The sequence below is a fragment of the Podarcis liolepis genome (assembly GCF_965112155.1).
Source record: "Podarcis liolepis genome assembly, chromosome: 3".
Classification (NCBI taxonomy): Eukaryota; Metazoa; Chordata; class Lepidosauria; order Squamata; family Lacertidae; genus Podarcis; species Podarcis liolepis.
The window spans coordinates 66,948,625-66,974,813 of NC_139557.1; the positions used below are offsets into that span (position 1 = coordinate 66,948,625).

General features: G+C 41.8%; 2 protein-coding genes and 1 long non-coding RNA gene across 5 annotated transcripts in view; 1 reads left to right on the forward strand and 2 right to left on the reverse strand.

The window, feature by feature from the left end:
- The window catches only part of LOC310703755, a 38,392-nt gene extending 35,325 nt beyond the window's left edge, over positions 1 to 3,067 (reverse strand). The window contains exon 1 of the long non-coding RNA XR_014524343.1: positions 1,821 to 3,067. This is a non-coding gene — a long non-coding RNA (uncharacterized lncRNA). The remainder of the gene's footprint in view (positions 1 to 1,820) is intronic.
- A 4,088-nt stretch (positions 3,068 to 7,155) lies between these two features.
- The window catches only part of UST (uronyl 2-sulfotransferase), a 118,474-nt gene continuing 99,440 nt past the window's right edge, over positions 7,156 to 26,189 (forward strand). Inside the window, exon 1 of the mRNA XM_083496285.1 lies at positions 7,156 to 8,269. Within this exon, the coding sequence (XP_083352411.1) occupies positions 7,978 to 8,269 (292 nt within the window). The 5' untranslated portion in view covers positions 7,156 to 7,977. The remainder of the gene's footprint in view (positions 8,270 to 26,189) is intronic.
- Positions 20,574 to 26,189, reverse strand: part of LOC310703746 (uncharacterized protein) — a 151,962-nt gene continuing 146,346 nt past the window's right edge. For all 3 annotated transcript variants that reach the window (XM_083496295.1, XM_083496297.1, XM_083496296.1), the window contains exons 4-5: positions 24,100 to 24,267; positions 20,574 to 21,093 (exon numbers count right to left, since the gene is read on the reverse strand). In XM_083496295.1, coding sequence (XP_083352421.1) covers positions 20,794 to 21,093; positions 24,100 to 24,267 — 468 coding nt within the window. In that variant the 3' untranslated portion in view covers positions 20,574 to 20,793. The remainder of the gene's footprint in view (positions 21,094 to 24,099; positions 24,268 to 26,189) is intronic.

The window sequence follows — 26,189 nt, forward strand, 5'->3', positions numbered from 1 at the left end:
CTCAGCAATGTTTGTTTTCTCCCGGCTGGGGGAAAGGGTGGAGTAGGAGAGGACTGAAGCAAGTACAACTGAACAGCATGTACTACCACATTGCTTCTTCACATTAAACCAGAGCTTATTTTTTACTATGGCTCAATGTAGCATGTGAACCAGGCTATGGTGTGTGGGGGTGTATCTGCCTGTCTATCCTGAGTGTATGGAACAGTGAGATAATATTTTTTTTAAATGCGGTCTTGAAAATATGGAATTAAGATTATGAGCAATTGAATAATCTGGCTGTAACAAATTGGCCACTGTCACAGGCCTTCACACCCTCCCGAAAGTTCCTGCCATAAATGTAAGTCAGATGATAACAGATAAGAGTCCAAGGTCTTCCAATAAGGTTCTTCTCTGGATTTCATCTCCCATGGAAAATAGGCAGGTTTTCCCTAAGCCTGGACTCAACAGGTAACATTCAGACTTTATATTCATTCAACAAGTGTACAATCTGTGTACACAAATAGTTGAGCTGTGCACCCCCACACAGTTATTCACAGGCAATATTAAACAAACACACAATCAGTGTTTCTGTGTACAGAATACTTAAGCTATAGGAGTAAAAATGTGCACACTCTTTCACACTTTTTTGCACTTGTGCTCATTGTGTGAAGAAGCTAACATTCAGAAAGCAGGTTTGATTGTCAGATCACTATGTGGCAGCTTCTTAAAAACTTACTGTATGACAGCTTGGAATGGGTAAGGATATTTCTTTGTTCAGCCCTAGTCGAGTAGTAACCTATTTTTACCAAGCTCCTTTGTCCAACCCTCTCATTTCCCCAGATATTCATCAGGTGTGGCAGTGTTGTAGAAACCACTTGACCCTATGGCATTAGCTGTAGTGGGTTGCTTCTCTAAATGGTTAAAGTCACCACATGATAAGGGACACCAGTGTTATTTTTTATTTTAAAAAAGTGCGGGAACTCACCATGAACGCCTCCCTTGTTCTCTTTAAGAGTGGCAATGGCGCCCACCTAAGAGGTGCCAGAACTGAGTTCCGGTAAGTTCTGGCTGAAGAAAAAAAAGCCCTAGGGGCCACTATGTGGCCAAAGGTTAGCGAAATCTACACAAAGGTATCCAGAAAAAAAGGAGTAAGGTTACAATGAAAGTAATGGAAACATAGCCATAATGGGGAGAATTGATAAGACAACCTTTGGTATATACTTCCTCAGAAAAATGGGAGCAAGCAGCCCAGACCCTCTCCAGGAATACAAGTAACAGTGGCCATAGAAGGCTAGCACAGATTTTCCGGAAAGTTCTAGCTCATTTATTCAAATAGTTTTTGTGCTACTTTTCAGGATCCTAGATCCTCCCAAAGAGCTTAGAGTAAGAAATCATACTGAAGCAATGATAACTTGTTATCCGCACTATTAAAATCAACACATAGTTTTAGAAGCCAAGCCCCCTGGTCAGCAGCAACAGGACCTGACAGAGAAGCACAGCCCATGCCATATTCACTGTTACACCAGCCAAAGAGGAAGGTTGGGTGGAGCGGGGGAAAGGGCCCGGTGTTGTGCCAACGAGGATTGGAGGCAAGTGCTGCAGACACTGCGGGATTAGCAACCTCCCTACTCTCTCGGGGGTTCCAGCGGCTATCAGGGATGCAAGGCAGGAACAGAGAGGCTCACTGGCACCGAAAGAGGGCCGAGTAGGACGGGTTCTAAAACGCAAGAAGCTAAACTTTTAACCTTCTGCCAGTCCGAAAGCAGGCCCAGACAGACTCGGGGCCCTTTTTCCAGGGCCTTCCCAATGCAGCCAGTTTGTGTACGAGCAACGCCACTCACCTTGGCTCCCCAGGTGCCCAGCAGCCGTTTCCATCCCAACTCCGGTGCTTCACCACCAGCCCTCACAGGCGGCCTCCAAGCTGCAGCTCTAGGTTCGTTGTACTTTTAAATATATATATATATACACAAAGTCTCTCTGCCTCCTTTCCCTTCCCTTCCTCTCTCATGAAGGACTACCGGCACTTCAACTTTCCAGATCAAAGGCAGAAGGGCTCTCAGCGGCCCCGCAGCATTTTAGGCGTAATGGGAGGCACCTGAGAGCAGCATCCCATCATCTCCTAAGCCCGGGCGGGCGCGAGAAGAACGGAGAAGGGCAGTTCTCTGGGGTTGGGCCGGCTCTCTTGAGCTTCGATTAAAACCTGGACTGGAGCTTCTCCAAGCTCTGCTGAACTGGAACACATAAATCCAGGAGCACATTCCCTAATATTAGGTGGACGATTAAGAAGAACTGTGGGCAAATCCTGACTCTTTGTTATAAATGAATGATAAAAACAAACGTACCTTGCGTTTTATTGGTAGCTTAGTCCTACCAACTTTGTAATGTGTGCCTAATACATCCATCTGTCAAGAGATAACAGTTTTCTGCAGGAGAGGTCATGGAGTGAACTACTTACCACTCCTTAAGAGTGAAATTAAAACTTATTTAAAGTTTTGAGCATTTTGATCCTATAGGATACAGGCAGAGCAATCCTAACAGGAGCTGGGGAGGAGCAGAGTGGGTGATTCAGAGCTGTGCTCCAAACCCTCCTGTCTTTCACTGGCTGGAACAGAAGGTGAGGGAGCAGTTCGGCCACTTTGCTATGCCAGCTCTAGCCTGGCATAGCTGAGGGACCCGAGAATTGGACCCTTGGGAAACAGCATACCTTTGGGCCCAGTTAATCCAAAATCACCAGGGCCCCACCTGTTTCAGGGCTTTCTGCTTGCCAACAGAAAAACCACCAACTTCCTCCTCCTCATTCCAAGGCACAGCTAGGCCCCCATCACGAAAGAACCCCAGCAGAGAAGAGACATCTACACACCATCCTAACTCTCCCTTCATGGGGGGGGGGGGGCTAGGATTTTACTCTAACCTTTTTTCTAAGGCACACTTACCTGAGAGTAACCCCCATTGAACACACCAGGACTTGTTTTTGAGTAAACACACATAGGCCTCAATTTACTTAAATGCTGGAAACCATCTGTCTTGCAATAAATGAGATTTGGTTCATTTGCAATGCTTTCCTCTTGCTGGATCACACTCATTGTCTCTCCACCCCCTACCATGTGCATGCTGCCATTATCAAGGCATTATCATTTACAATACTGGAAAAGGAGGCTCTGGATGGAAACTTGTAGGCCCAGATCAACTAGCTATTAATTTGGAACAATTTAAAAACAAAACAAGAGTTTTAGATGCTATTATGGTGTCACAGGAATTGAGAGGAATAGAAGATGAAATTACCAGCCATTTGTCAATCAAATTTTGTTGGCCAGAAGTATTCCTGCAAATGCACCAGAATGAAATTTGCATTTGTGAATAAACCACCTGAGCCAAATTCTAAGGCCTGAGGCAGTTTTATCTGTATAATAAAGATTTCATTGCCCCCCTCCTTTAATAGAAAATGTGGAGCAGAAAATGAATATAAAATGGTACGTTTATGACAGCCAAAATGATTGATTGGAAGAAAGTAATAGATGCTAGTTTCATTCTAATTTCCTCCTTCCACAGAAAAACCAATGACCCAGAAATGTGTAATAAATTAGCCAATTATCCCCAGATGTCAGGCTCTGCAAATGATGTAATCATGGATTTTACAAATCAGAACTGTCCAAAAGAGTAGTACGTCTTCCTGATTAAAATGTCAGCATAAAGTACAGTTTCTCACTTCAATTTCCTCCGCTAAAATCAGCCTCTGTAATGGTGCAATATAATAATTAAATGAGTAGCAAACCTCAGATGATAGTCAACAGAAATTCAGAATTATTTTTTTCAGAGGTTTCAGGTGAAAATTAAATGTCCTAGTAAAGCTCAGCCAATGTGGTTGCAAAATGTGCTGCAAAGTGCCCCCTCAGCTGCTCAAATAGATAGAAACTGTCCTATACAGCATATTCCCATGCATGTCTACTCAGACACAAGTCCTGCTGAAGAAGGGACTACTCAGTAAGTGTGCATAGGCTGAAATTCTATACTCCCTTACCTGGGCTTACTTTTGAGTAGTCATGTATAGGGTTATGCTGTTAAAAGCCTACATATCATACAGAAATTGAGAGGACAAAGTTATGTCTCACTGTCAGGTAAAAGGCCCGTATTTGAAAAAGAATTGAGAATTATCGTAGAGATCTGCAGTCATCTCCAATAATGAACATATCCCAGAGATTTGGAAGTTGTTTTTAATATGAAAGATAAACAGGTTTCCCAAAAGAACTGACACCTCAGTGTGGACCTGACTGATCCCAAGGGTATGCTAATTTACAATTTGGTATTACGTTATGAATGACTACTAGATAAACAGCTGTTAAGGCTCATTAACTGGAAAGCTATAAATTGGTCATATGGCTTTATTTTCAAATGATGGTGGATAGAGGGTATATAACTAGCCAACATTGGACCTTGATTTTGAGCCCTAGATAGCACGGTCAGTGGTTAGGGATAACGAGAGCTGTAGTCTAGAAGGGATCATGTAGACAGTGTGTTGATTAAGGCCTCACCAAGAGGTGGCTGGGCTGAACACAGATAAAAATGATGAGCAACATTCTCAAAAATAAAATCACTCCAATACATTTTTATACCCTGCTTTAGCTATTTTCATCTGCAGGCATTCAGAGGTGGAACAGTGTAGTGGTCATAGTTTATTGCCTATTTTCAGATGTATTTTCCTTCATAATATCTGTTTGTTCAAGTGGTTAAATTGGGCTTGTGACTCAGAGTGGTTCATTGCACTCCTGATGTGAAGACTGCCTGCTGTGTTTTTATTCATTTACTTCATTAATTAATTTATGAACCGCTTCTTATGAAGCAATTTCACAGTACAATAAAATGTATCTAAAACAATTACATATACCAAAACATTTAAAAACATTTATTTATAGTGGTGCAGCAATAAAACTGCTAGCACATTTGCAAAGCTAAGCAGGGTCTGGTATGGTTTCAGACTGGATGAAGGACCACATGCTCAGATTTATGCATTGCAGCGGGGTTGGACTAGATGACCCCCGGGATCCCTTCTAACTCTACAACTTTATGAGTCTATGAAAAGTAATTTCTAACCCAATTGATACTGTCTGAGATAAAAAAACCTCCACTTACAAGGCTTGTTGAAAGGGGAAAGTTTTCAACAGATGCTAAATACACAATAGAAACAGTGCCTGCCTGGTATGTAATGGGAGGGAGTTCCAAAGGCTAGGTGCTAAAGGCTCAAGTCCAATATCATGCCGCCAGCACTCGATTTCCGTTCTCATCCTGGGGCAAAGTTCGCAACCCAAGGTAACTACTTGCGGGTTAGCAGAGTTTGTAACCCAAAGAGTTTGTAACCTGAAGTGTTTGTAACCCGAGGTACCACTGTACCTTAATTAGAAACTTGTATCAGTATGATAGAGGTTTTCAGATATCTACCAAGGAAAATAAAAGCCACATTATGCTGCCCTTCCTTTATTAAAGGATGATTTGGACTTTAAGTTCTACAGTTAAAGTGTTCAAGTCAAGCATCTGCTAATGATTAAGGCAAGTAGTAATTTTTGCTCCAAATATTTGACTCTGGACAAAGGCTGTACAAAAATAAAACAGGCCAGAATGAGAGCTTGGATGTCGATTAAGAACAAAATTAACAGAGCATTATAGGTAGGTAAACAAAATGAACGTGTTCTACCACTTCAAAGTGTTTGTCAGATATTTTACTATAAATAAGCTTTATTCTTTATGCCAATTGCATTTCATCTTTTTGTTTCATTCTCTTTAAGTTCTTGTTTTGTTTTAGAGTTCCTGCATAATTTCAGTGTTGCTGCCAGAGTCTAATGGGCAATTTCCTATAAATTTTCTTCCAGATGTTTATCATCTTCTACTGGAAAAGAGGATTTAAGTGTTTGCTTTGATATCTCAGGAATAGGAGTTAACAATAATGATAACTACAGTTTCCCTTATTGTTTTAGTATTAAATGTCTGAAAAAATAGCTTGAAGCATGAGAGTGGCGGATATAAAATGAAAGGGAGCATTCAAAACATTAATCAAAAATAAGAACAAGCGGGGTTTTTAAAAAAACAACAACTGCTCCTATATAAGTTCCACAGTTTTATACAAAATTGTTTTGAACAGAATTGTATTTGCAGCTTAAGAACATTCAGATTCACATCAGCATTTGTCAAGGCAATTACCTGCAGTCAAGGTTATATGTACAAGAAAGAATGCAAATATAGCCTGCTATCCAGTGCTAATTAGAATAGACCCATTTAAATAACCAGACATGAGTAAGTTCATTAATTTCAGTGGGTTTACTATGAGTATGACTTGGTTTGATATCACCATAGTAACCAAATAGCAACTGTCCAGAAAAAGCTGCCGCGACCTGCTCCTATGGCATTAGCAGTGGCGATATTTGCAGAAAAAATAAGTAATGGTTTTCACCTTGGACTGAATACAGTGGTGGATTTGAGCTAGCAGAAAGCAGTGTCGTCTGCATTGTTATGGAAATCTTCCATAACTCACTGAACCATATCCTGTGCTGCTGTTGGTCTCCCAACACCCATGAACCACTTTTTAAGGGGTAGAAGCAGGTAGGGACCGTGAGAGGTGGGTTAGGGTGAGAGTGAGCTTCCTAAGTGAATGGGGATTTGAACCCTGGGTCTCTGAGGCCCCAGTTCAACACTCTACTTACACATTGGCTCTATAGAGATATAGCTCTCACATAAAGGCCATGAAATGGATTCTTTTGCAGTTCAGGACCCTGAAATCTGTACCATGGCACGTGGCACAAAGCTGTATAAAAACTGAACATTTGCTTTTTTTATAGTTATGCAGATACTGTGATGATTGAAGTTCCTCCAACATATGCTGCCTGCCTGGCCTACATTGCTATAAACCTACACTATAAGGCACCCCCCACGGCACTCACACTATTAGTGTCAAAATAAAAAAATTCCTTCCAGTAGCACCTTAAAGACCAACTAATTTAGTTCTTGGTATGAGCTTTCGTGTGCATGCACACTTCTTCAGATACACAGAAGTGTGTATGCACACGAAAGCTCATACCAAGAACTAACTTAGTTGGTCTTTAAGGTGCTACTGGAAGGAATTTTTTAATTTTGACTATGGCAGACCAACACGGCTACCTATCTGTAACTGGAACTATTAGTGTCATGTGTGAAAGTTCCCAATGTGAACTGCAGCAAAGTTTTCGCATGGATTAATAGCGTTTGGGTACAGTCCAGTTTCAAATCCTTGTTTTGCCTTTAGGGGCTTTGCAGGCAGTGCTAAGTTAAGGGCACTAGGGAGGAGAGCTACGAGCGTGATATAGCGGCAAGTAGAGAGAGAAAGAACCGCGGGGGTCTGAGAGGCCCGCCTGTGGCGCCAAGCGGGGAGGTTCACTCGGGAAGAAGGAGTTCGAGCTCTGCACTCTGTACATGCGCTTGTTTCCGGGCCCCGCCGCGATGTCGGCGCCAGAAGGCCGCCTCTAGGGGTCGCTTGTGCGGCGAATAAAGGCCGCCTCTCGGGAACAAGAGAGCAAGAGAGGGAGGTGGGCGGGCTGAGGAGAAGGCGAGGAAGGTGGTGGCGGCGGGGCTGAGGCCGAGAGACGCAAACAACTTTTTCGCGGCGAGTTGCAGGCACCGGCCCGTCGTGCATGAACTGTAACCTGACACTGGAGCGAAGAGAAAGGGAGCGAAGCAGCGGAGGAGGAGGAGAAGGAGAAGAAGAAGAAGCGGAGAAGAGGAAGCCCCGCCAAGGAGCCTCCGAGGGGGATGGTGGTTGCCGCCTCCGCCTCCTCCAGCCGCTCCTAAGGGCGTCCGGCACCCGGGCGAAGCCGGCAATGGGCAGGAGGGAAGCCGCCTGAGCCTCCGGCGAACTTTCCCCCACCTTCACGCCGGGCAGTCGGAGCGGAGCAGGCGGATGGAGGATGCGCTCTGCCCGGCGGGCTGTCTGAGCAGGAGGCGGCGGCGAAGGAAGCGACGGGGGCGCCGACGACGACGATGAAGAAGCTGCTGTTTGCGCCGCCGCTGCCTCTGTCGCCGCCGCCGCCGCCGCGCTACAGCGCGGGTTTCCCGGAGCCCCGTCCTCATGTGGCTCCGCCGCCCGCCGCGGGGGCTCCCGGGCAGGGAGCGGGCTGGCGGCGGCGGAGGCCCCTCTCGCTTCTGCCCTTCCTCTCCCTGCGCGACTACGGCTTCTGCATGGCCGCCTTGCTGCTCTTCTGCCTGGGCTCCCTCTTCTACCAGCTCAACGGGGGCGCCCCTCGCTTTCTGCTGGACCTGAGGCACTATCTGGGTAAGGAGGGCGCAGGGAAGGAAGGGGGAGGGAGTGGGGCTGCTGCTGCTGCCCGAGGAAGGAGGAGGACTCCGGGTAAAGGGGGGGTTGGGGGTGAAGAGCAAACTGGTAGCGCCTCGTGGGCTTGTGTGGCGAGTTGTGAAGCGAGCCGTCTTCGTTAAGGGGTCTGGCTTCTCCCTACCCTTGCTGGACGATGTGTGTGCTATAGTTCTCCAAAGTTGATCGTGCTGCCCGCTGTCAGGAGACATCCAACCAACTTCTTAATTGGCGTCTTTACCATTCTGCCTAGTGAAAGGGTCTAAGTTCTACTGGTAAGGGTTGGAGGGGCGTTTGTTCCCAACACACAGACATGCAAGAGCAAGTGGCATGTTTTTCCTCACTAGGGAAGCGTTGCCGCCTTACCGAGTAGCTGTGCGCCTGCAGCGGTTGGTTGCGTTGGTAAATGGTCGCATTTGAATCGAAATGTTTGAAAACTTTTGCAGCTGGGAAGAGTGGGGTGGAGTATTTCGGTTGCATGCCCCTTCGTCCCTCTCGTATTCCATTAGACCGTATGAAGGAGGAAGTGGGGGTCCCTTTTATTATAGCTGCTGCTGCTAATAGTGCAGAAAATGATGCTTTTGATCAAGGCATTGAAAGGTCACTTGCTTTACAGTTATATACCGGTAGTCCCTCCAGCTGTCGGACACCAACCCTCATCATAACATGGCCAGCAGTCAAACTAGGGGGTGGGGTGGGGGGGAGTAAGTGGTGCTTCAGGTTAAGAACAGTTTCAGGTTAAGAACGGTCCTCCGGAACGAATTAAGTGCTTAACCCGAGGTACTACTCTACTCCAGAAATTCACTGCAGATGCCTGCCTAGGCTTTTAATTCAAGGCAGCAAGTTCCATTGTCTCCTTAGGCATGTTCCACTTACAAACTGCTCTTCTAGGACAAAATACTTCCTCCAGCATTCGGTATAAAAGTTCTCCCCATCTGCCCCCCTATAGTCCTTTAAATGCTTGAAAATTGTCAATGGTGATTTCCCCCCACTAGCCTAAACGAACCCATTTCTTTAGCAGGAGCAGCTGGCATGCTTGTTCATTTGCACTCTTCTTATCTTCCATGTGGGGACTTTCTATTTGAGTGTTGGAGGAGCTGCCTACATGTGTGTTGGAGAAAGGAGGAGGGTGTCCTTAAGGTCACCCTTTCCCTGACCACAAAATAAATCATTGTGGTTCACAGCCAGTCCCAGTGGTAAAATAAATGTGAGCTGTGGACTGACAGTTAAAATTAAGAGACTGCTGGCAATTCAGATAACAGTATTGCTGGATTAAGTTGGCTACAATGAATATTAAAAAAAGAATTTTACAAGAGCACAGTGAGAGGTGGTGTGCACAACATATTACAATTGGGCTGAATTGGCTATAGCAGGACAGCAGCTACATTGCTGCTTCATTTCTTCTCCAACATTAGCTCTCATATATTTATTAAGGAATATTTAGCACGTAGCAGCTTCCTGGGATTTTACTTATGTGTAAACAAGCCTTCTGTATGCTACTTAACTTATTACATTTGTTTCCCACATTTTCTTTAATGGGGCATACATGGTTTCCCCTATTCTCCATTTTATCGTCACAAAAACCCTGTGAGGTGGGCTACTTGTGAGAAATGGGCCCAAGCTCACCCACCTAGCTTCATGGCCAAGTGGGGATTTGATCTCTGGGCTTCCAAGTTCTAGTTCAACATTCTAACTGCTAACACCACACTGGTGCTTTTTAACTGTATCACTGGCACGTGCATTGAGAAGATGCAGACACGTCACAGTTTATATGGTTCTTTCTTTCTGAAATTTATTTTAGAAAATCTCTGCAGTTTCTTCAAAACCTTACATGCCCAGCTTTCAACTGCTCACTTCCTTTCTCTTTTCCATGCTTTCTCTTGCATTTTTGTTGTTGGGCTTCCTTGCAAATCTTGTGTCTACCACCCTGCATTGTAATAGGTAGCACAATCCTAACCCTCAAACTGCTCTGCTGGAGGAAGTTGGAATGTGGTTGCAGTTTCTGAGGGTGGGGGGAAGGCGGTGTCTCCACTGAAAGCATTGGTGGAACCTACCAGTGGTGGTATTGTCATTGGCAGTAGCCAATGTAAATCCTCAAAATGGGTTGTTTCAGGGAGCAGAAGGGGGGTGAGCTGGGCTGGCCAAGGGTCTGCTGGAACATAAGCCAATCCTGTTACTTGCAAGGGTGTGGAGCGTGATCCAGGCTTCTCTGCTGTGCCAGCCCAATGTTGGTACAGCATTTTTTGGAGGCAATTTTACTGCCTTCTCCCTACTTTCTGCCTCGACCCGCACAAGTGGCAGGGCTACAGTTGCAATTGTGGCTCTCCTATTCTGTTCATTAACTATGGCTGGGAGGTAGGATTGCTCTGAGTTAATATAGACACCATTGTGTCTTCACAGTATATATAACACACCCCACTATCTTCTATCTTCATTTCGAATTCCAGTAGCCTCTGTTTCACTTGCAGCACCATTTACTGATAGTTGTTTTGTATGTGCCCATGTTGCAGTACCTATTTCTGAATTACTTTATTCTCAATAGGGTTGTTTCGGATTTGGTGGATGCATTGTCAGGACCAGTTATCACATCTTTGTGCCTGTAATACAGTTTTTCTCCTAAGACATTTTTTCAAGAAGCTCTGTCCCTCTCCTCCTTCAGCAATGGAAATAACATGTATTTTAATTTATTGAAAGTATTTATGAATTGCCTTTCTGCTCCCAAGGTGATCTACAGTAATTAAAAATGACAATCTAGGTAAACACCAATTAAAATGATTAAAGCTTCTCTTTATTTGTTGCCCTGAATTGTGACTTTTGGTAGTTTCCAAATCACTGTGCCTCCTGAATGCATTCAACACTGAAGACTTTATTGAAGGAATGTGAATCTCTCTAAAGTATGTGGCTGGGAAAACTACAGGGGGTTGCAGGGACTGAACTTCTAGTTTGCTGAAGCAGAAATAAGTGATACCCAATCAAAACAGTGCAATCCAGACTTCTGGCTTGAAGACTGCAAGCAAAAGAGTTGGGAGCAGGGCAGGGGGGAAGAAGGGATTATGAAATACTTGGAAGTAAAAATGTGCTTTGGGTTTTCTTCTGGTTTTGTGCAATGAAACGGCAACATACTGTGCTAATTGGTAATAAGAAGCAAGAAAATAAAATGGTGATCCGTTAAAATCAGGAAATGAGAATTGGCATTGAAATAAGATTTATTGTGCAATGTCAGTCTGAAACATGTTGGTTCCAAAACTATTTTAAAAGTTGCATAGTAGAATTATAGCATTTTGTTGCACAGGTGAAAACAATATGTCAGTGATGCAACCTGTAGAAATTTAAATTTATAGAATTGTAGAGTTGGAAGGGATCCTGAGTGTCATCTAGTTAAGTATCTCTCTCCCCCCCCCCTCCATTTTTAGCTGACATGCAGACAGTTGGAGCTTAGGATGCAAGTTATAAACACTAACAAACTTAAATTTGAATTGAGCCTAGCTAAATTAGGCCATAAATTGGTTGCTGGATGTGGTCAGAAAATTAATTCTGGTAACCAGTGGGGAAACCTCACAGGAGTAATGAAAGGCAAACAGCAGAGCAGGCTGTGTCTTGTGTGAAGTGTGTGCATGTTCATGAATGCTGAAGGTTGGAAGAGAGAGGCTGCAACATATACATCTTATTCCCTGCAAAATCTTCACTTTGCTTCTGCAGAGAGAGCGCCTCGTTGGCTGCCAGGCCCAAATTGTCCTTGGTATGAAAATTATTAAATCTCAGTCTAAAAGGGGCTGCTTGTTTCCAGCTTCCTACAAGTGACCTCTGTGGAGGGCCATGAGGCCATAACTATTTAAGGCCCAACAAGATGTGCATCATGTACATGCATCGGTTCATACATACCTGTATTTGGTGCTTTACACTTTGCTCCTTGTACATGCATAAATCACATGGTTCCTACATCTATGAAACCCTATGTGAAGTGTCTGTTTTTTGGGATAGTATGTACATTTTTGTTCTCTCACTGCCTTCCTGAATTTGCAGAGATGTGTATTGTTCATCTGAGGTCATACTTGGAACGAACATCAGTCAAGTTGTAGGATGCATCAGTCCTCTATAGATTTCTCTGTACTATTATTTTGGTAAAGAAAAAAAACTTTGATTCAGTCTGTTACTATAGGTCCTTTCACCTGCCTTGAATAGAGCAGTAAGAGGTTGCTGAATAAAAAATATGCATATTCAAATCACAGATACAGGAGAGAGAGTGCATTCTTGCCCCAGTCACCTACAGGATTTCATATTCTTGCCTGAAGGTAAGGGTTTGTCCCTCACTTATGTGTTACTTAAAAGAGAGTCATATTAAACATCCACAGTACTCTCGAAAGGCTTTAGCACATAGATGATCTGAAAACTACAAGGACTGATTTTCTGTTAGTTGCACAGTGTAAGAACAGTGTCTTCTGTTTGTTTGTTTGTTTGTTTGTTTGTTTGTTTGTTTTTAACCACAGTGGTACCTCGGGTTACAGACGCTTCAGGTTACAGACTCCGCTAACCCAGAAATAGTACCTCGGGTTAAGAACTTTGCTTCAGGGTGAGAACAGAAATTGCGCGGTGGCAGCACAGCAGCATCTGGAGGCCCCATTAGCTAAAGTGGTACCTCAGGTTAAGAACAGTTTCAGGTTAAGAATGGACCTACAGAAAGAATTAAGTTCTTGACCAAAGGTACCACTGCATCTTGATCCTTATTGGACTTCTTTTTCTTTTTCTTCTTTTTCATCATCATCATCATGGAAATTCATTGTGTGGAAACTGATGGTTGAAGTTAGTTATACCTGTAAGGAAATCTCTTCCCTTCACTTTTTGTAGATGCATTTTTATCCTGTACGGTTGCTAGAGAAGAAGCTTTAAGACAATGGGAAGCTAGAGGCTTTAAAACTCCAGCTTTAAATGTGAGTAATACATTACAATCAGTTGCTCCAATCAAGGAGTCATTGAGAAATAAGTTTGCAACCCCTTCAGAAAGATATCTAGGGTAAGAAGAGCTGCAGCAAATTTTTACTGCCCAAAGCATGTTGTCGTTTTCTGCTTTTCCTGTGCTGAACCTCTTTTCGGGTTGATTAATTTCTCCGTATATCTGGGGGAATTCTAGGGTTACATTTCAAAGCATTATTTATTGGAGGTGTCAGATATATATAAAAGTGACTAAAACCACTTGCGCTGTACAATTAAATTGAAACCAACTCTGCCTATAGGCTTCCAGTTCAGTCAGCCTTAAGAATGCACCCCACTTAGTCCACATATAGTTGCATGCCAAAAGATACTGTAAGTGAGTAGTTGTGCACACATAATCTGCAGGAAGTAATTACGCAATAGAAACATCTGTTCAGAAGCAGATAGTGACTGTAGATTTTAGACTAAAGAAGTGTTTGGGGAGGGAGGGAATGCCTAGCTCTTTATGTGCCTGCCTTCTGTTTCACTGCTTGACATCCCCCCTCCCAAGTGTACAAACCACACATTTGAAATCACTTATGACTGCTGATGGAATTGGCCAGAAAAAGCATTGGGTCTGAAAAGAGTCATTTCTCTGATCTAAATTCTCCCTTCCCCAAATGGCTTTTCTTTTCTAATGTGTTGTGGTACTGTTATCATATAATGTGTAGGAAGCTCTTTGGTTTTCTTGGCACTTCAATTTCTCTAAGTACAGAGTAGTAAAGATGTGCATCCAACCTGCAGAGCACCAAAACTGCTTTCTCCGGTGTATGCCTTTTTATGCTCCTCCCGGTGACATTAGAATTTTTATATGTAAAGTTATCTTAGTTGTATTTTGCTCAGCTGTGCCTGTTTAAGCAAGAAGAGATGTAATTACCTTATAAACAGTGTGGCACTCCAAACACCTTTACATTTATATGGCATGATTTTCTCTGCCACCTTGGGCAGTGAGTTTCTGTGTTAGCTACATTCCTCTCCTTCTGTACCTTTATCTCTCCTTTAACCTGTTTCACTATTTTTCCCATTTTACTCAGGTTTTTGCTTTCCTATCACTTCCTTTGGCTGCTTGCTCTTGTCACCTACTGCCCCCCCCCCACCGTTATCTGTTTCATGGGCTAGAGTGCAGAAGAGGTGCTTTGGTGGGTTTTCAGGCTCACACAATTGTTTATATTTCTTTTAAAAACCTATGGAACGTAAGCAGGAATAGTTATAGAAGATTTAAAGCAGCCTGGGAAGTAGTGCCAAATGTTACTAGGCAACTTCATTGTATAAATAATACTTTGAACATAAGAGCCCTGCTGGATCAGACCCAAAAGCTCATCTTGTGTCGCATCCCGTTCCCACAGTGACCATCCAGATGCTTATGGGAATCCCACAAGCAGAATATAAATGCAACAGTCATTTCCCACTTGTGATTCCCGGCAAATGGTATACAGAGGCATGCTGCATCCAAAGAGGAGTAGATATTGATTGCCTTATGCTCCATGGATTTGTCAAATCTTCTTTTAAAGTTATCCAAGTTGGTGGCCACCCCTCCATCCTGTGGGAGCAGATGATGCCATAGTTTTAGCCATATGTTACATGAATACGTGCTTTCTCTCGTCTGTCGTTCATTTTTGGGTCTGTATCGTCTGTATTGTATACAGTGGTACCTCGGGTTAAGAACTTGTCCGTTCTTAACCTGAAACTGTTCTTAACCTGAAGCACCACTTTAGCTAATGGGGCCTCCTGCTGCCACCATGCCGCCAGAGCACGATTTCTGTTCTCATCCTGAAGCAAAGTTCTTAACGCGAGGTACTATTTCTGGGTTAGTGGAGTCTGTAACCTGAAGTGTCTGTAACCTGAAGCGTATGTAACCCGAGGTACCACTGTACTCCATTATTTGTCATTTTGCTAAACTAGAAAGCTCTAGCTTTTACCCATGGCAGCTTTCTTCAGCCTCTTGGTTGTTTTGGGTGCTCTTTTTGGAACATAGTGTCCTTTTTGAGGCGAGGCGACTAGAACTGTACACAGTATTCTAAGCGTGGTCGCACCATATGACATTATACAAAATGGCATTATATTGGCAGCTTTCATTTAAATCCCTTTCTTAATGAGTGCTAACATGGAATTTCCCTTTTTCATAGTTGTTGCACAGTGGGTCATCACTGATATATCCATATCCACTATGACTCCAAGATCTCATTTCTGTACAGTCGCTGCCAGTTCAGACCTCATTAGTATATAAGTAGCATTAAGATTTTCGTCCCAATGTGCATCACTTTACACTTACTTACACTGAATTACCCTGGCCATTTTACTACCCATTCACCCAATTTAGAAATATCATTTTGGAACTTTTCAAAATCCATTTTTGTTTTAATCTCCCTGAACAATTTGGTGTAGACACCAAACTTGGCTTCCTCACTGCTCATGCCTAATTATTTTTATTCTGTGTGGTGCTGTTGGCCTGGTTCAGATATACTGGGAAATGATGGTTTCCAAGTATATAAATGAGCCTACATATATAAGCCTTTTGCTTGCATGCTTTTTCTCCACTCATCTCATCACAGGAGAGGAGGAGATAAGAAGCCAAGGTCTGTCACTGTTGTTTCCTTCTTTTTCCTCAAATCATAGTTCAAACAAATCAGTTTACAGAGTTTGGGTGTCGGAGGACTTACTGGTTTATGAATTAGTGGGAAACCATGGTTATTGAATGAGTCCTGAATTTTCAAAGTGCTTCACATTTTAAAATTTTATTTATTCAAAATACTTCAAAGCTGTTCTACAGGAAAATGTCCAGGGCAGCTTAGAACAGAGTAATACTACCACATGCACACTGCTAACTGCTATGTTTTGCTATGGTGGTGTTTACATATATAATGGATTGGGGGCAGCAGATAATGGGTTTAGTTTACCTTAATAATGCCGGAGTATGGCTCATCACTTTCCAGGTTTTCAATTCATCCAATGCATTTTGGAAAAGGTTCAGTTCTGTGCAAATGTAAATTTACCATTCAGTATTTTGCTCAGATGCTTTAGGGACAAGGGACATGATAGAGACCAGTTCAGTCTGTAAGTTTCACATTTTAATAGATATTGCCTTAGTTGTCAGTCATTCATATTTTTTTGTGGTCAACCAGCCAAGAAAAACAAAATGCAGAGTGTAAAATACAAAATCATAGCCTCCGTAAAACTAATTATTAAAGATGACTAAGATCGAACCATCTCAGAAAGTATAAGACACAAAACCATTTAGATATTTTGCTGCCTGCTCAGTAATAAATTTGTGGGTTCCCCTTGTAGTACTTTTAAAAATATAGTAGTTTAGTGATTTAAACAGCAAAAAAAACCAAACATAAGCACTAGAAAAGATAGTAGTTTATTTTAAAAATTATTTTCATATTGAAATCCCTGAGAGAATTGTAACCTTGATTAAAGTTTTGGCTGCCTGTAGTTTATACTATGAATTTGGGATGAATCTTGGCATGTTTCTATTTGCACAAGATAATCCAGAAATGTATCATCTATCTTAAAATTCCATGTAAAATGAAGAGTGTTAGGACTGATTGATTTGAGTATAGCCTGAATGGAAATGAAGTATGTTTAGATAAGTTATTAGGTGTTCCTGTCCTGGCACAGATCTCAAGTTGGCAGAACATGTGCCTTAGAATGCAAGGCTTGCAGTATTAATGTCCTGTTGAATTTACTTAATGGTAGAATAGCATGCTATGCCAAATATATGGGTGGGTTTCCCTGTGTTATTCCTGGCTGATTGATCAGAATGATTGGAATACATTTCTCTTCCCTCTTCGGTGTTGTACAGGGGTTATTGTTTTAACTGAAAATGAAAGGTAGTCTTTCTGCCCTCCCAACATAAAAGCCCTACCCCCTAACATAAATCTTGTTTCTGGTTTTTAATTTTAATTATGGTCTGCTCTGTTTTTCCAGTTTTGCTTTCCTTCATTGACTTCAGATATTAAATGTTTTTTAAAGGTCATCAGCGGTTTTACTTCTGCAGAACTGATGCTCCTTACCCCATATGCCTTCTTTCTAATTTTTACCACACCTACAACATCATATATTCTCCAGAAAGACAGTTTGTGACTCTGATTCAGCTTGTGAAGCTGACCCACATATTGGACCCTATTCTCTTCCATTATGCCGTATACTGTGATTCCGTAGAGTGCCAAAATGGTATTGTCAGAAGCGTACCTAGGGGTTGGTGAAACGGGCCCCTGCCAGAGGTACAGGCTTGGGGGCACATGTGCAAAAATCACCCCAGAAATCTGTCTCCAGTTGTGAGTTTAGACAAGAACTGGGAGCTGAGCAGTAGGAGAAATGGTCAGGTGATATGAAGGTAGACCAATCAAAGAGCACAGTAAGGAGAATTCACCACCAAAATGGCACTCGTAGTATGGCAAGATGCAATGTCGGACAAGAAATAGAGCTGGCTAGGGGGTGGGCCTGTGGCTGTCAATCAGCCAGGCACAAAGCAGGCAGCCATAGATCAGCATCCATCGTTTTCTCTCCTCTTCCTGCTCACCTATTACCGAGTTGAATCCCTCCCTCCGTTTCCACAAAGTCAGAAAAAGAATAAATGTGATATGTGCCTTTTCAGAGTTCAAAACTTGCAGACTTCTCACCGGTCAGTCGGTCAGTTAGATAAATTCATGGAGGCTATTATCTGTTGTGGTTGTGCTCTGCTTCTACAGTTGGAGGCAGCAAGGCTTCTGAATACCAGTTGCAGGAAACCCCAGGAGGGAAGAGAGCTCTTATGCTTGGGTCCTGCGTGTGGGTTTCCTACAGGCGTCTGGTTGGACACAGTGAGAACACGATGGGCTATTGGAGCATGCTCTTGTTATGTTCTTATAAACTCCAGCCATAGCAGTCTATATATAAATGAAATACATGTTGAGTATAATAATTAGGTTTCTTTATGTAGCATGATATCATAAAAATAGTGTCAACATTTGAATTGCTCTTTCCCTTTTTCTGTTATTGTAAATCAATCCAGGATTCCTCTGAATGTGTGAAGTGATATGTAAATATAATAAATTAACTTGTCACACCTGCCATAGTATTTAATTAGTTAATTATTCCGTTAAAAATTAACTTGCTTAGAGCAAACGACACAGCTTCTCCATAAGATGATAGTGTAGGAGCTGTTTAGTGTCATAACATCCGGGTAGCAAGAACATGTAATATTTGGAATAGGCATGAGGATAATTGAAGTGAAAATGATTATGAAATGAGATGAAACACTGCTATGCAGTCTTCATGTCTTTACTTGACACCACACTGCAAAGTGAAAACCACAATGTCCAGTTATTGGAAGTCCACTGTTTCCACTTTGTACACACCTTTCAGTCTTACCAGGCAGTCCAGAAATGTTTGTTTCTTGCTCTATCTCCTCTCATTTTTGTAACATTCAAAGTGGAACTTTGCCATATCACCTTTCTGAAGTGTTCAAGGCTTGTGAGGGCAGGAATGATTTCTGCATCTTAGTTTGCTTCCAGATGACTTGTTTACCAAGCATTTTTGGCCAATTTGTTTGCACAAATTTGAGGGTAGGTTCATTATCACTCATTCTGGCTTGTCTGCGGGGAGCTAGGGCAATGTTGCATTAAGCGGATGGTGTTATGAACCTTAAACAGCTCAGGACTATAATACCTCAAGGACCACTTCTCCCCGTATGAACTGACATGGACTCTTTGATCATTACTTGAGGCCCTTCTTTGGGTGTCACCTCCATGTGAGGGCTGGAGGGTTGCAGCATGGGAACTGCGGTTATGTGATTCATTTGCACCCAAAACTAGCAATAGTCCAGAAGCTAACTGGTGTAGTGTGGTATGAAAATGCCTTTCAAAAGTTACACAGAAGTGCAGAGAACAATTGGTGAAAGTGACTCACCCTCTCTGCGTTATGCCAGCCAGTAGGAGAAGCAAGCACTCACAGATAGGGCAGTGTTCTTTGAACAGAGCTGTGTATCATCAGAGGCTTACATGTCTTATTAATGTGCACAAGAACTTCAGTAACTAACAGGCCATGAGCAAATGCATCACTGTTAAAAGCTCTCCTCATGTGCCATGATAGTCTTCTTTCTATTCTTGCAGTGCTTCTCTTTCTTTCTTCCCCAGAGAAGACTGGATTGAAGAAAGAAACCAAAGTGCAGGAGCTAGAAGAAGAAGTTTCCTCAGTCTAATACATCTGGCCCCAGCCTGGCTTTACATTTGCAACTAGGGATGGACAAATGTGAACTACTGGCAAAATATTTCATCCATGCTTGTTGCTAATCTTGGATTACAAGCATAATACAATGGGCATTTTGGCAAAATATATTATTCAACTTCATAACTGGGAGTTTGTTTCCACGTAAGAAGTGTTAAAAGAACCCTAACTGAAGCCTAACAGTTTTGTTTTTGAAAGTAGTTACTAATTCCTCTGAAAATTATGGTTGGCATCACAAACCAAAATTTATGGTCTGTATTTTCAAAGAAAGTGCCAGTATGACAGTCTTAGTAGTTCCGTTTGGCTCTTGCTCAGGGAAGCGCTCCAAATTAGTTCTGCAAATAAAAAATAAAATGTATTCCTTCCCCTTTTCTCTTAGCCTCTCTGCTTTAACTTCAGAAACGAAACAAAATCCAAGCCCTTGTGTGCTTGATCTCATAGGCATGTGACCTTTAACGCTGTTCCAGACAGACCTGTGGTTATAGCATAGTTCTTTTTATTCCATACAAATATTTCTGTTCTTTACCCTGGTGAAGGTGGAGAACTGCCACCATTTTTAACTTGGCAGGAGGATGCACTTAGTCTGCTAGTTACTAAAGGGGTTTCCCAGCTGCCCTTAATTCCCAGCAAACAGTAATGTTATAAAAAGTTATAAAAAGCTAAATACTGGTATTACTATCTCTTGATTGGAAGTGGACATCCAGAAAATCTCTGCTTCTGCTTAAAATGTTTGTCCTTTCCAGTTGCGATAATAAGCTTGGGAATTTGACCGGCATAAACTAATGGGGAAGGTCCATAACTCAATGCTATACCACACATTTAGCATGTGGATGGTCTCAGGTTCAACTCCTATTGAAAGGTTCAAGTGTCAGGTGATAGAGAAGACTTCTGCCTGAGAACCCTGGAGGCTGGCTGCCAATTAGAGTTGAAAACAATGGTTTAGGACAGTGAGTCTCAAACTTTTTTCTCTGGGCCACACTTTCATAATAAAAAATTGCTGAATATTTTTATTCATAAGAAACACATTGGAAAACAAACAGGAACAAATCCTAGCAGTGCTTGATTTATAACACAGAACACAACTACTTTATAATATGATAATGGGGCATGTGGAAAGTATGAAACAACGCAGCTACGTTGTTCGCAGATTGAGCGGACAAGACACATAATGGGTCCAGTGGTCAAGAAGGTGGCTACTGCACATCTTGCAGAGGGAAATGAGGGGCAGATGGGGCTTATCAACCAGGGAAGGTAGTCCATCTATGAGAATGAAACTCTTAGCCCAACCCTCCACTGCCTTACAGCTATACTCATTTGTGAGAGAGGTTTTGGGAGTAAACCCTGAGGAAAAATCTGTACCCGCTGCCTTGCGATACCTCTTCTGGAGAAGAAAAGGCTAGGGAGTAAACCCTACACAAATCCGGAGTGGAGTCCCGAAGATGGTTGGATGGCATCTTGTACTGCAGCCAAGCTGGTGCCAAACGTATTGCTCTGCTTTCCTTTAGGACCACATCAGCGAAGCCGGGGGGGGGGGTCTTGTCATCTGGGCAACCCAGGTCCTCCATACACACTGCCCAGGCCTGCAGCATCCCAGGAAGGTCACTTTGGTGCTAAATGCAGCAGAAAAATTGCAAGAGGCAGCAGGTCTGAGGTGTCTGCTACCACACCAGGCACTGTGGTTCTCCATCAGTCAGACTTCACCTCCTTGAGCTTCACTTCATTGTCTCCTGAGACAGATGGATGCCAACAACTATATTCATTCAGGGATTAACCACAAAGCATACTGTATAACAATGAGCAACCTCATAAAGTAGTTTTAAGGCTCCTGATTTTGTTCCAGGGTGTCTGAAAGGAAAATAATTCTCATCTCTAGTCTTAATTTAGTCCCAGTTAAATTTGATTTTGGCAAGGTGCTTGTTATAACTAATAATTTATTTTTCTTAATAAGATGTTTATGCAGCCTTCACTTTTCTAATTCTGATATGTTAGCTTCCTACTGAGACAGCAAATAAGTCTTTTCTTTATTTTTCACCCGAATTAACCCGAAATATGTATTTGGCAGTTTCCCCCTAAAACTATTAGCTATACATTTCATTATTTTAATACTTATCCAGCTTTGTCTTGGGTTTATTTTCCCTGGAATTTAGGCTTGTTGTATTGTACAAGACCTTCTAAACTGCAGTCCCTGAGGATAGTTTGACCTTTATAGTTTGCCTACTCCTGTGAACTTGTGTTTAAGACACCAGTATTCTGTTTGAGTCTACAAAATGGAAATCTGAAAAATGGAATTAAATTTGTCAGAAGAAAGTCTTCCTCTAACTGTTCATTTTACTGCATTAACTTTAATTAAGGATGAGCAGGCTGGGAGAAAGTGGTAGAGTTTTAAATTGGAATAGCAGTAATTTTTAACTGGATTCACCCTTGACAGTTCTATGGTAGTTACCGGAGTCCTGTAGTGAAGGTACTGACAATTGAATTTGGCAGCTATTGAATAGCGCAGATTATGACAAACTATATAAAAGAGTCAGAAGCAGAAATGATGTCTTAGTGCAGATAGTATCTGCGTTAGTAAAACTGTGATTGGATTTGAGATATAGTATATTTTACCAGTTTTATTTTGATGTTTTCCCTTTCATATGTCATGTTGTAAGCTTGAGATTAGCTATATAGCAGAAGTCTTATGCTGGCTGTGCTCACTTGTTCCTCAAAGGGAAAAGTGTGCTTAGCCAATGCAGCAGGGTTTAACCCTACACTTAATAGCTACAGTCTAGGTGTTCTCATATTTTTATTTATTGATAGATGAAATGGGAAAATTATGAAAATCAATATTTCCATGTTTCACATTCAAGAATGTTCAAAAACAATTTTTAATTTGATCCTCCCCAAGGATATGTACTGGGCTCAGTGTTGATCAGATGATCTGGAGGCAAGAGTGAATGGCTTGTAGATGATATCAAGTAGACAATAGGCATGTTTAGACTTTCACCTGAACACGGAAACAGTGTGCCTGCATGGCCCAAACGTCCTTGTATGTCTTACATTCATTGTCTCCCCCCCACTGACCTTTGCTGCATAGACTGCAGGGGTGTTTCTACTCACATTCGCTTGAACAGAAGTAGACTCTTCCCCATGACCAGGGACCCTGCTTTAACAAGGTTCTTGATTGCATGCTTTGAAGTGAACACAAATAGAAGTCACTCAAAGCAACATGGGGAAGGTTGAGGACTAAGAAGGATCATGATGAACACAAGGATGTTAGGGGAAGAGCTTATGTGTGCAACCTCTGCCTCTATCCTCACTTTGAGTGTTCTTACGTTTAGGCAAATGCCTTAACAAATTGCAGACTGAACAGCATGTGATTAAATTAGCAAAACTGTACATATTGTAGTAGAAAACCCCTAACTTTTCAGAGGTTGTAAGTTGGCTATTAATCATTGGGGATTGGGGTAGATGTGGTGGCTGGCTGAAAACTGTTCAGTGGGCATCATAGTTAAACAGCTACTTGAATCCAGGCTTGCTAATACAGGAAAGTGTGAGGCCAGGGACTGTCAGACAGGGTCACACGTCTTCAAGATAGAGGGCTGTGTGCTCTTAACCATAAAGAATTGAGAGAGGAGGCTAAGGGATTGAAAGGAAGGGCGGCCAAGGAACTGACATGCTTGTAACTTTTGAGTTGTAAATCTGAGACAGTACAAAATCAGAAAGCATTATTTCATCTGAGCCCTTTAAAAACTAGTGTAAGTATAATATGGGCATGGCTGATGGGAGCTTTGTGGTGACATTTTTGAAATTTACCAAAGGGAATTCTTTTAAAATTGCTCATTGTTTTAATGAGCATTTAATTTACACCACTTCTGTAAAGCGAGCTTACTTTTCTGTTTCAGAATAGTTTGCAGGTATTATTATTTCTAAATAAGCCCAGTAGAACCCAAAGAGCTGCAAGCAAATATTTTTATATTGCTTAACTCCAATTCTTACAAAAATGTTTGAAAACACAATAAATCTGGTGCTCTTAATTTTTATTTGCTGTCTGTGTGTTGTACCTTTAGGGTATATCCCATTAAGTTCCCAGGCTTATTTCTGCAGCTGCAATAGTTGGAGGATTTTAAACAAAAGCTGACTTTTTCAAGACCCTGCAGGATCCAATTAGAAAGGAATATGATTATGTCTAGATGGCATGACCTTGTATGATACTATCCTTGCCCTCTTTACTTTTCCAGGGATAGAATTCTACAGGCTTGGTTATCTTTTTTTTCTCCCTCCAGTGTAGTTCTAACAGGCCAGGGATTCTCTAATTTGTTTTCATGGAAATGGTGATGTAGATTTATGTGGTGAAACAGATTACTTTTGCAAGTTGGCTATAATTCAGGCCACTCTACCTGCAGTGGGCAATAAACGTGGAAGTTTGAGATTAAAACAACTGGAAACAAGACCAAAATAAGTCTTGCCTCCCCCCTTTTAATGATAGGTTAATTTAATATAACAATGGCAGTACAGGTAACTTGCATCTTACATTGGGGTTACGTTCCTGGCCATTGCACGTATAAGCAAAATTGTGTAACCACCCATCCTCTTGAAAACAATTTTAAAAACATGTTAAAAATTGCTGCACTTACTGGTGAGGCACAAATGTAGCTCTCAGCCTTCTTCCTTCTGTTCTTCACTGCTGCAGATGATATGAGGACCAGGGGATTTGACCAGTAGTATCCAGAAGTGCTTGGCTGTGGTTCAGATCCAGACATGAGTTGCCTGGGCACATCTGCTGCCGGCTCTGCTGCTGGTTTCTGTGTGAGGAACATGGTAATTGGCAGCTGCTGTTATTTCATGAGTTCATTAAACATTTAATCTCAGAGTGTGGTCTCAGAGTGCCTGTAATCCCATGGATTATTTTGAGGCTGTGTAAAACTCTGCAATCAGATCATTTGCATGTTTTATGACTTGGAAAAGTTGGAAAAAAATAATAATTCAGGTTCCAGCTTGCTGGCTCATGCTTGCCATCCTCATCCTCACATTTTGAATTTAATCTGATCAGTTCTTCCAGCTCTTCAACAGTCAATACCTGTTGGCCCTCAGTTAGCTCTTCCACTTCTTCCTGCACGAGGTCAACAAAGCCCTCCCAAAGCTACCACAGTTCCTCGTGTCTTATTAGTAAGTCCCATTGTGTTCAGTGGGACTTATTTCCAGGAAGGTGTGCACAGGATTATATCATCAATCTTTTCTGTCTCGATACTACAGCATATATTCCAAATACCGGTATTTCTGTTTTTAAAATTGCTTTTATCTGCTATGTCTCCATTCAATTCGGAAAGATATTTAAAGAACATTTGGCTGCTTTGCAGTTTAGTAAGTGTTAACATTTAAAAAAAACACCACACACTTGTAAAACGGCAAATAGACTTTGATTCTTTTAAATCAGAAACTGTGTCCATTTTATTGCAGAAAATAACAGTTGCAAGTCTATACTGTATCTGATAATCAAGGTAGTCTGTTTCTCCACTGAGCCAATATTCCACAACATTTGTAGCAATTTTAGGGTCTTATTGAACTAGTTTGCGCACAGTGCAGTTTCATATACAATCATGCACACAACTCCCCCCCCCCATATTGTATACCTTCTCCCAGATTTTTGTTTGTTTCTATATGCAATATCGAACTTTTAGAGAAAAACCTTGTGTTACATCAGGGCCCTTAGCTGCTCAGTGCTATTTAAATGTTCTTCAGCCTTGAGCTGACTCATACAGTACCAAAAAAGTACAGTTTGATTATGGTGGCTTTTCTGGTAATTATGTGCAGGGGCTTAAAGCAATTATACTATGGAAGCTATTTTAAAAAGACAAAAACCATAACATAACAAGTAAAGTTATTTGAAAACGAAAACAGGACACTGTGTTTTCCATCAACATACTTTCATACTCTAGCTGGTTCTCATCTCCATAAAATAACTCAGGTTATGGACTGAAATCAAATAATGCAGCAAGCTTATCTGATAAAACCATTCATGTTTCAAAACAAAAAGAGTTAATAGTAACCTCTCATTAGGTTCTGCCAGCAACTTCATTCACAAGGCTGTTTTTACACATTCAAATTTTAGAGAGAATACGTTACACATTGCATATTTACTGACATTGTAGCACACATTCATTTCAACTAATGTACCCTGCGAAAACAGGATGCAGGAAGCCATGATTAGTTCAGATCCACGGTGCATGTTTGTACTGTGCACCTGAAGCAGTGGGAAGCAAAATGTTATAGTTTTAATAGGTACATGTCACTGGTCTGTAACATATACATGTTGAAATTGTAGCATATGAAATGGCTCTGATTATCATGCTAATGGAATAGGGTGGAAAGTTCTCTATCTTCTTGACAAGCTGCATATGGAGAAAACACAACGTAGTGTTTCGTGGTAAACCATCCCATGAAATCACAGTATTAAAATGTCAAGACGCCTAGGCTTTGGTATGTGGGGCTTCCTCCTTATTTTATGATACATTCTTGGCATACAGTAGTCATGATTCAAAGATAGGGATTGAAATATTCTGTGGTAAAATACATTTAAAAGGCACCATTGATGTTTGTGGCTGTTTCAGCAGCTGTTATATTCTATGAAACTATTGAATTTTTTATGAGTGAAAACCACAAATATGTTTTTTTGCATGGATGTAAGTGGTATAACTTTCCTTTTAATGTGTGATAGATATAAAAC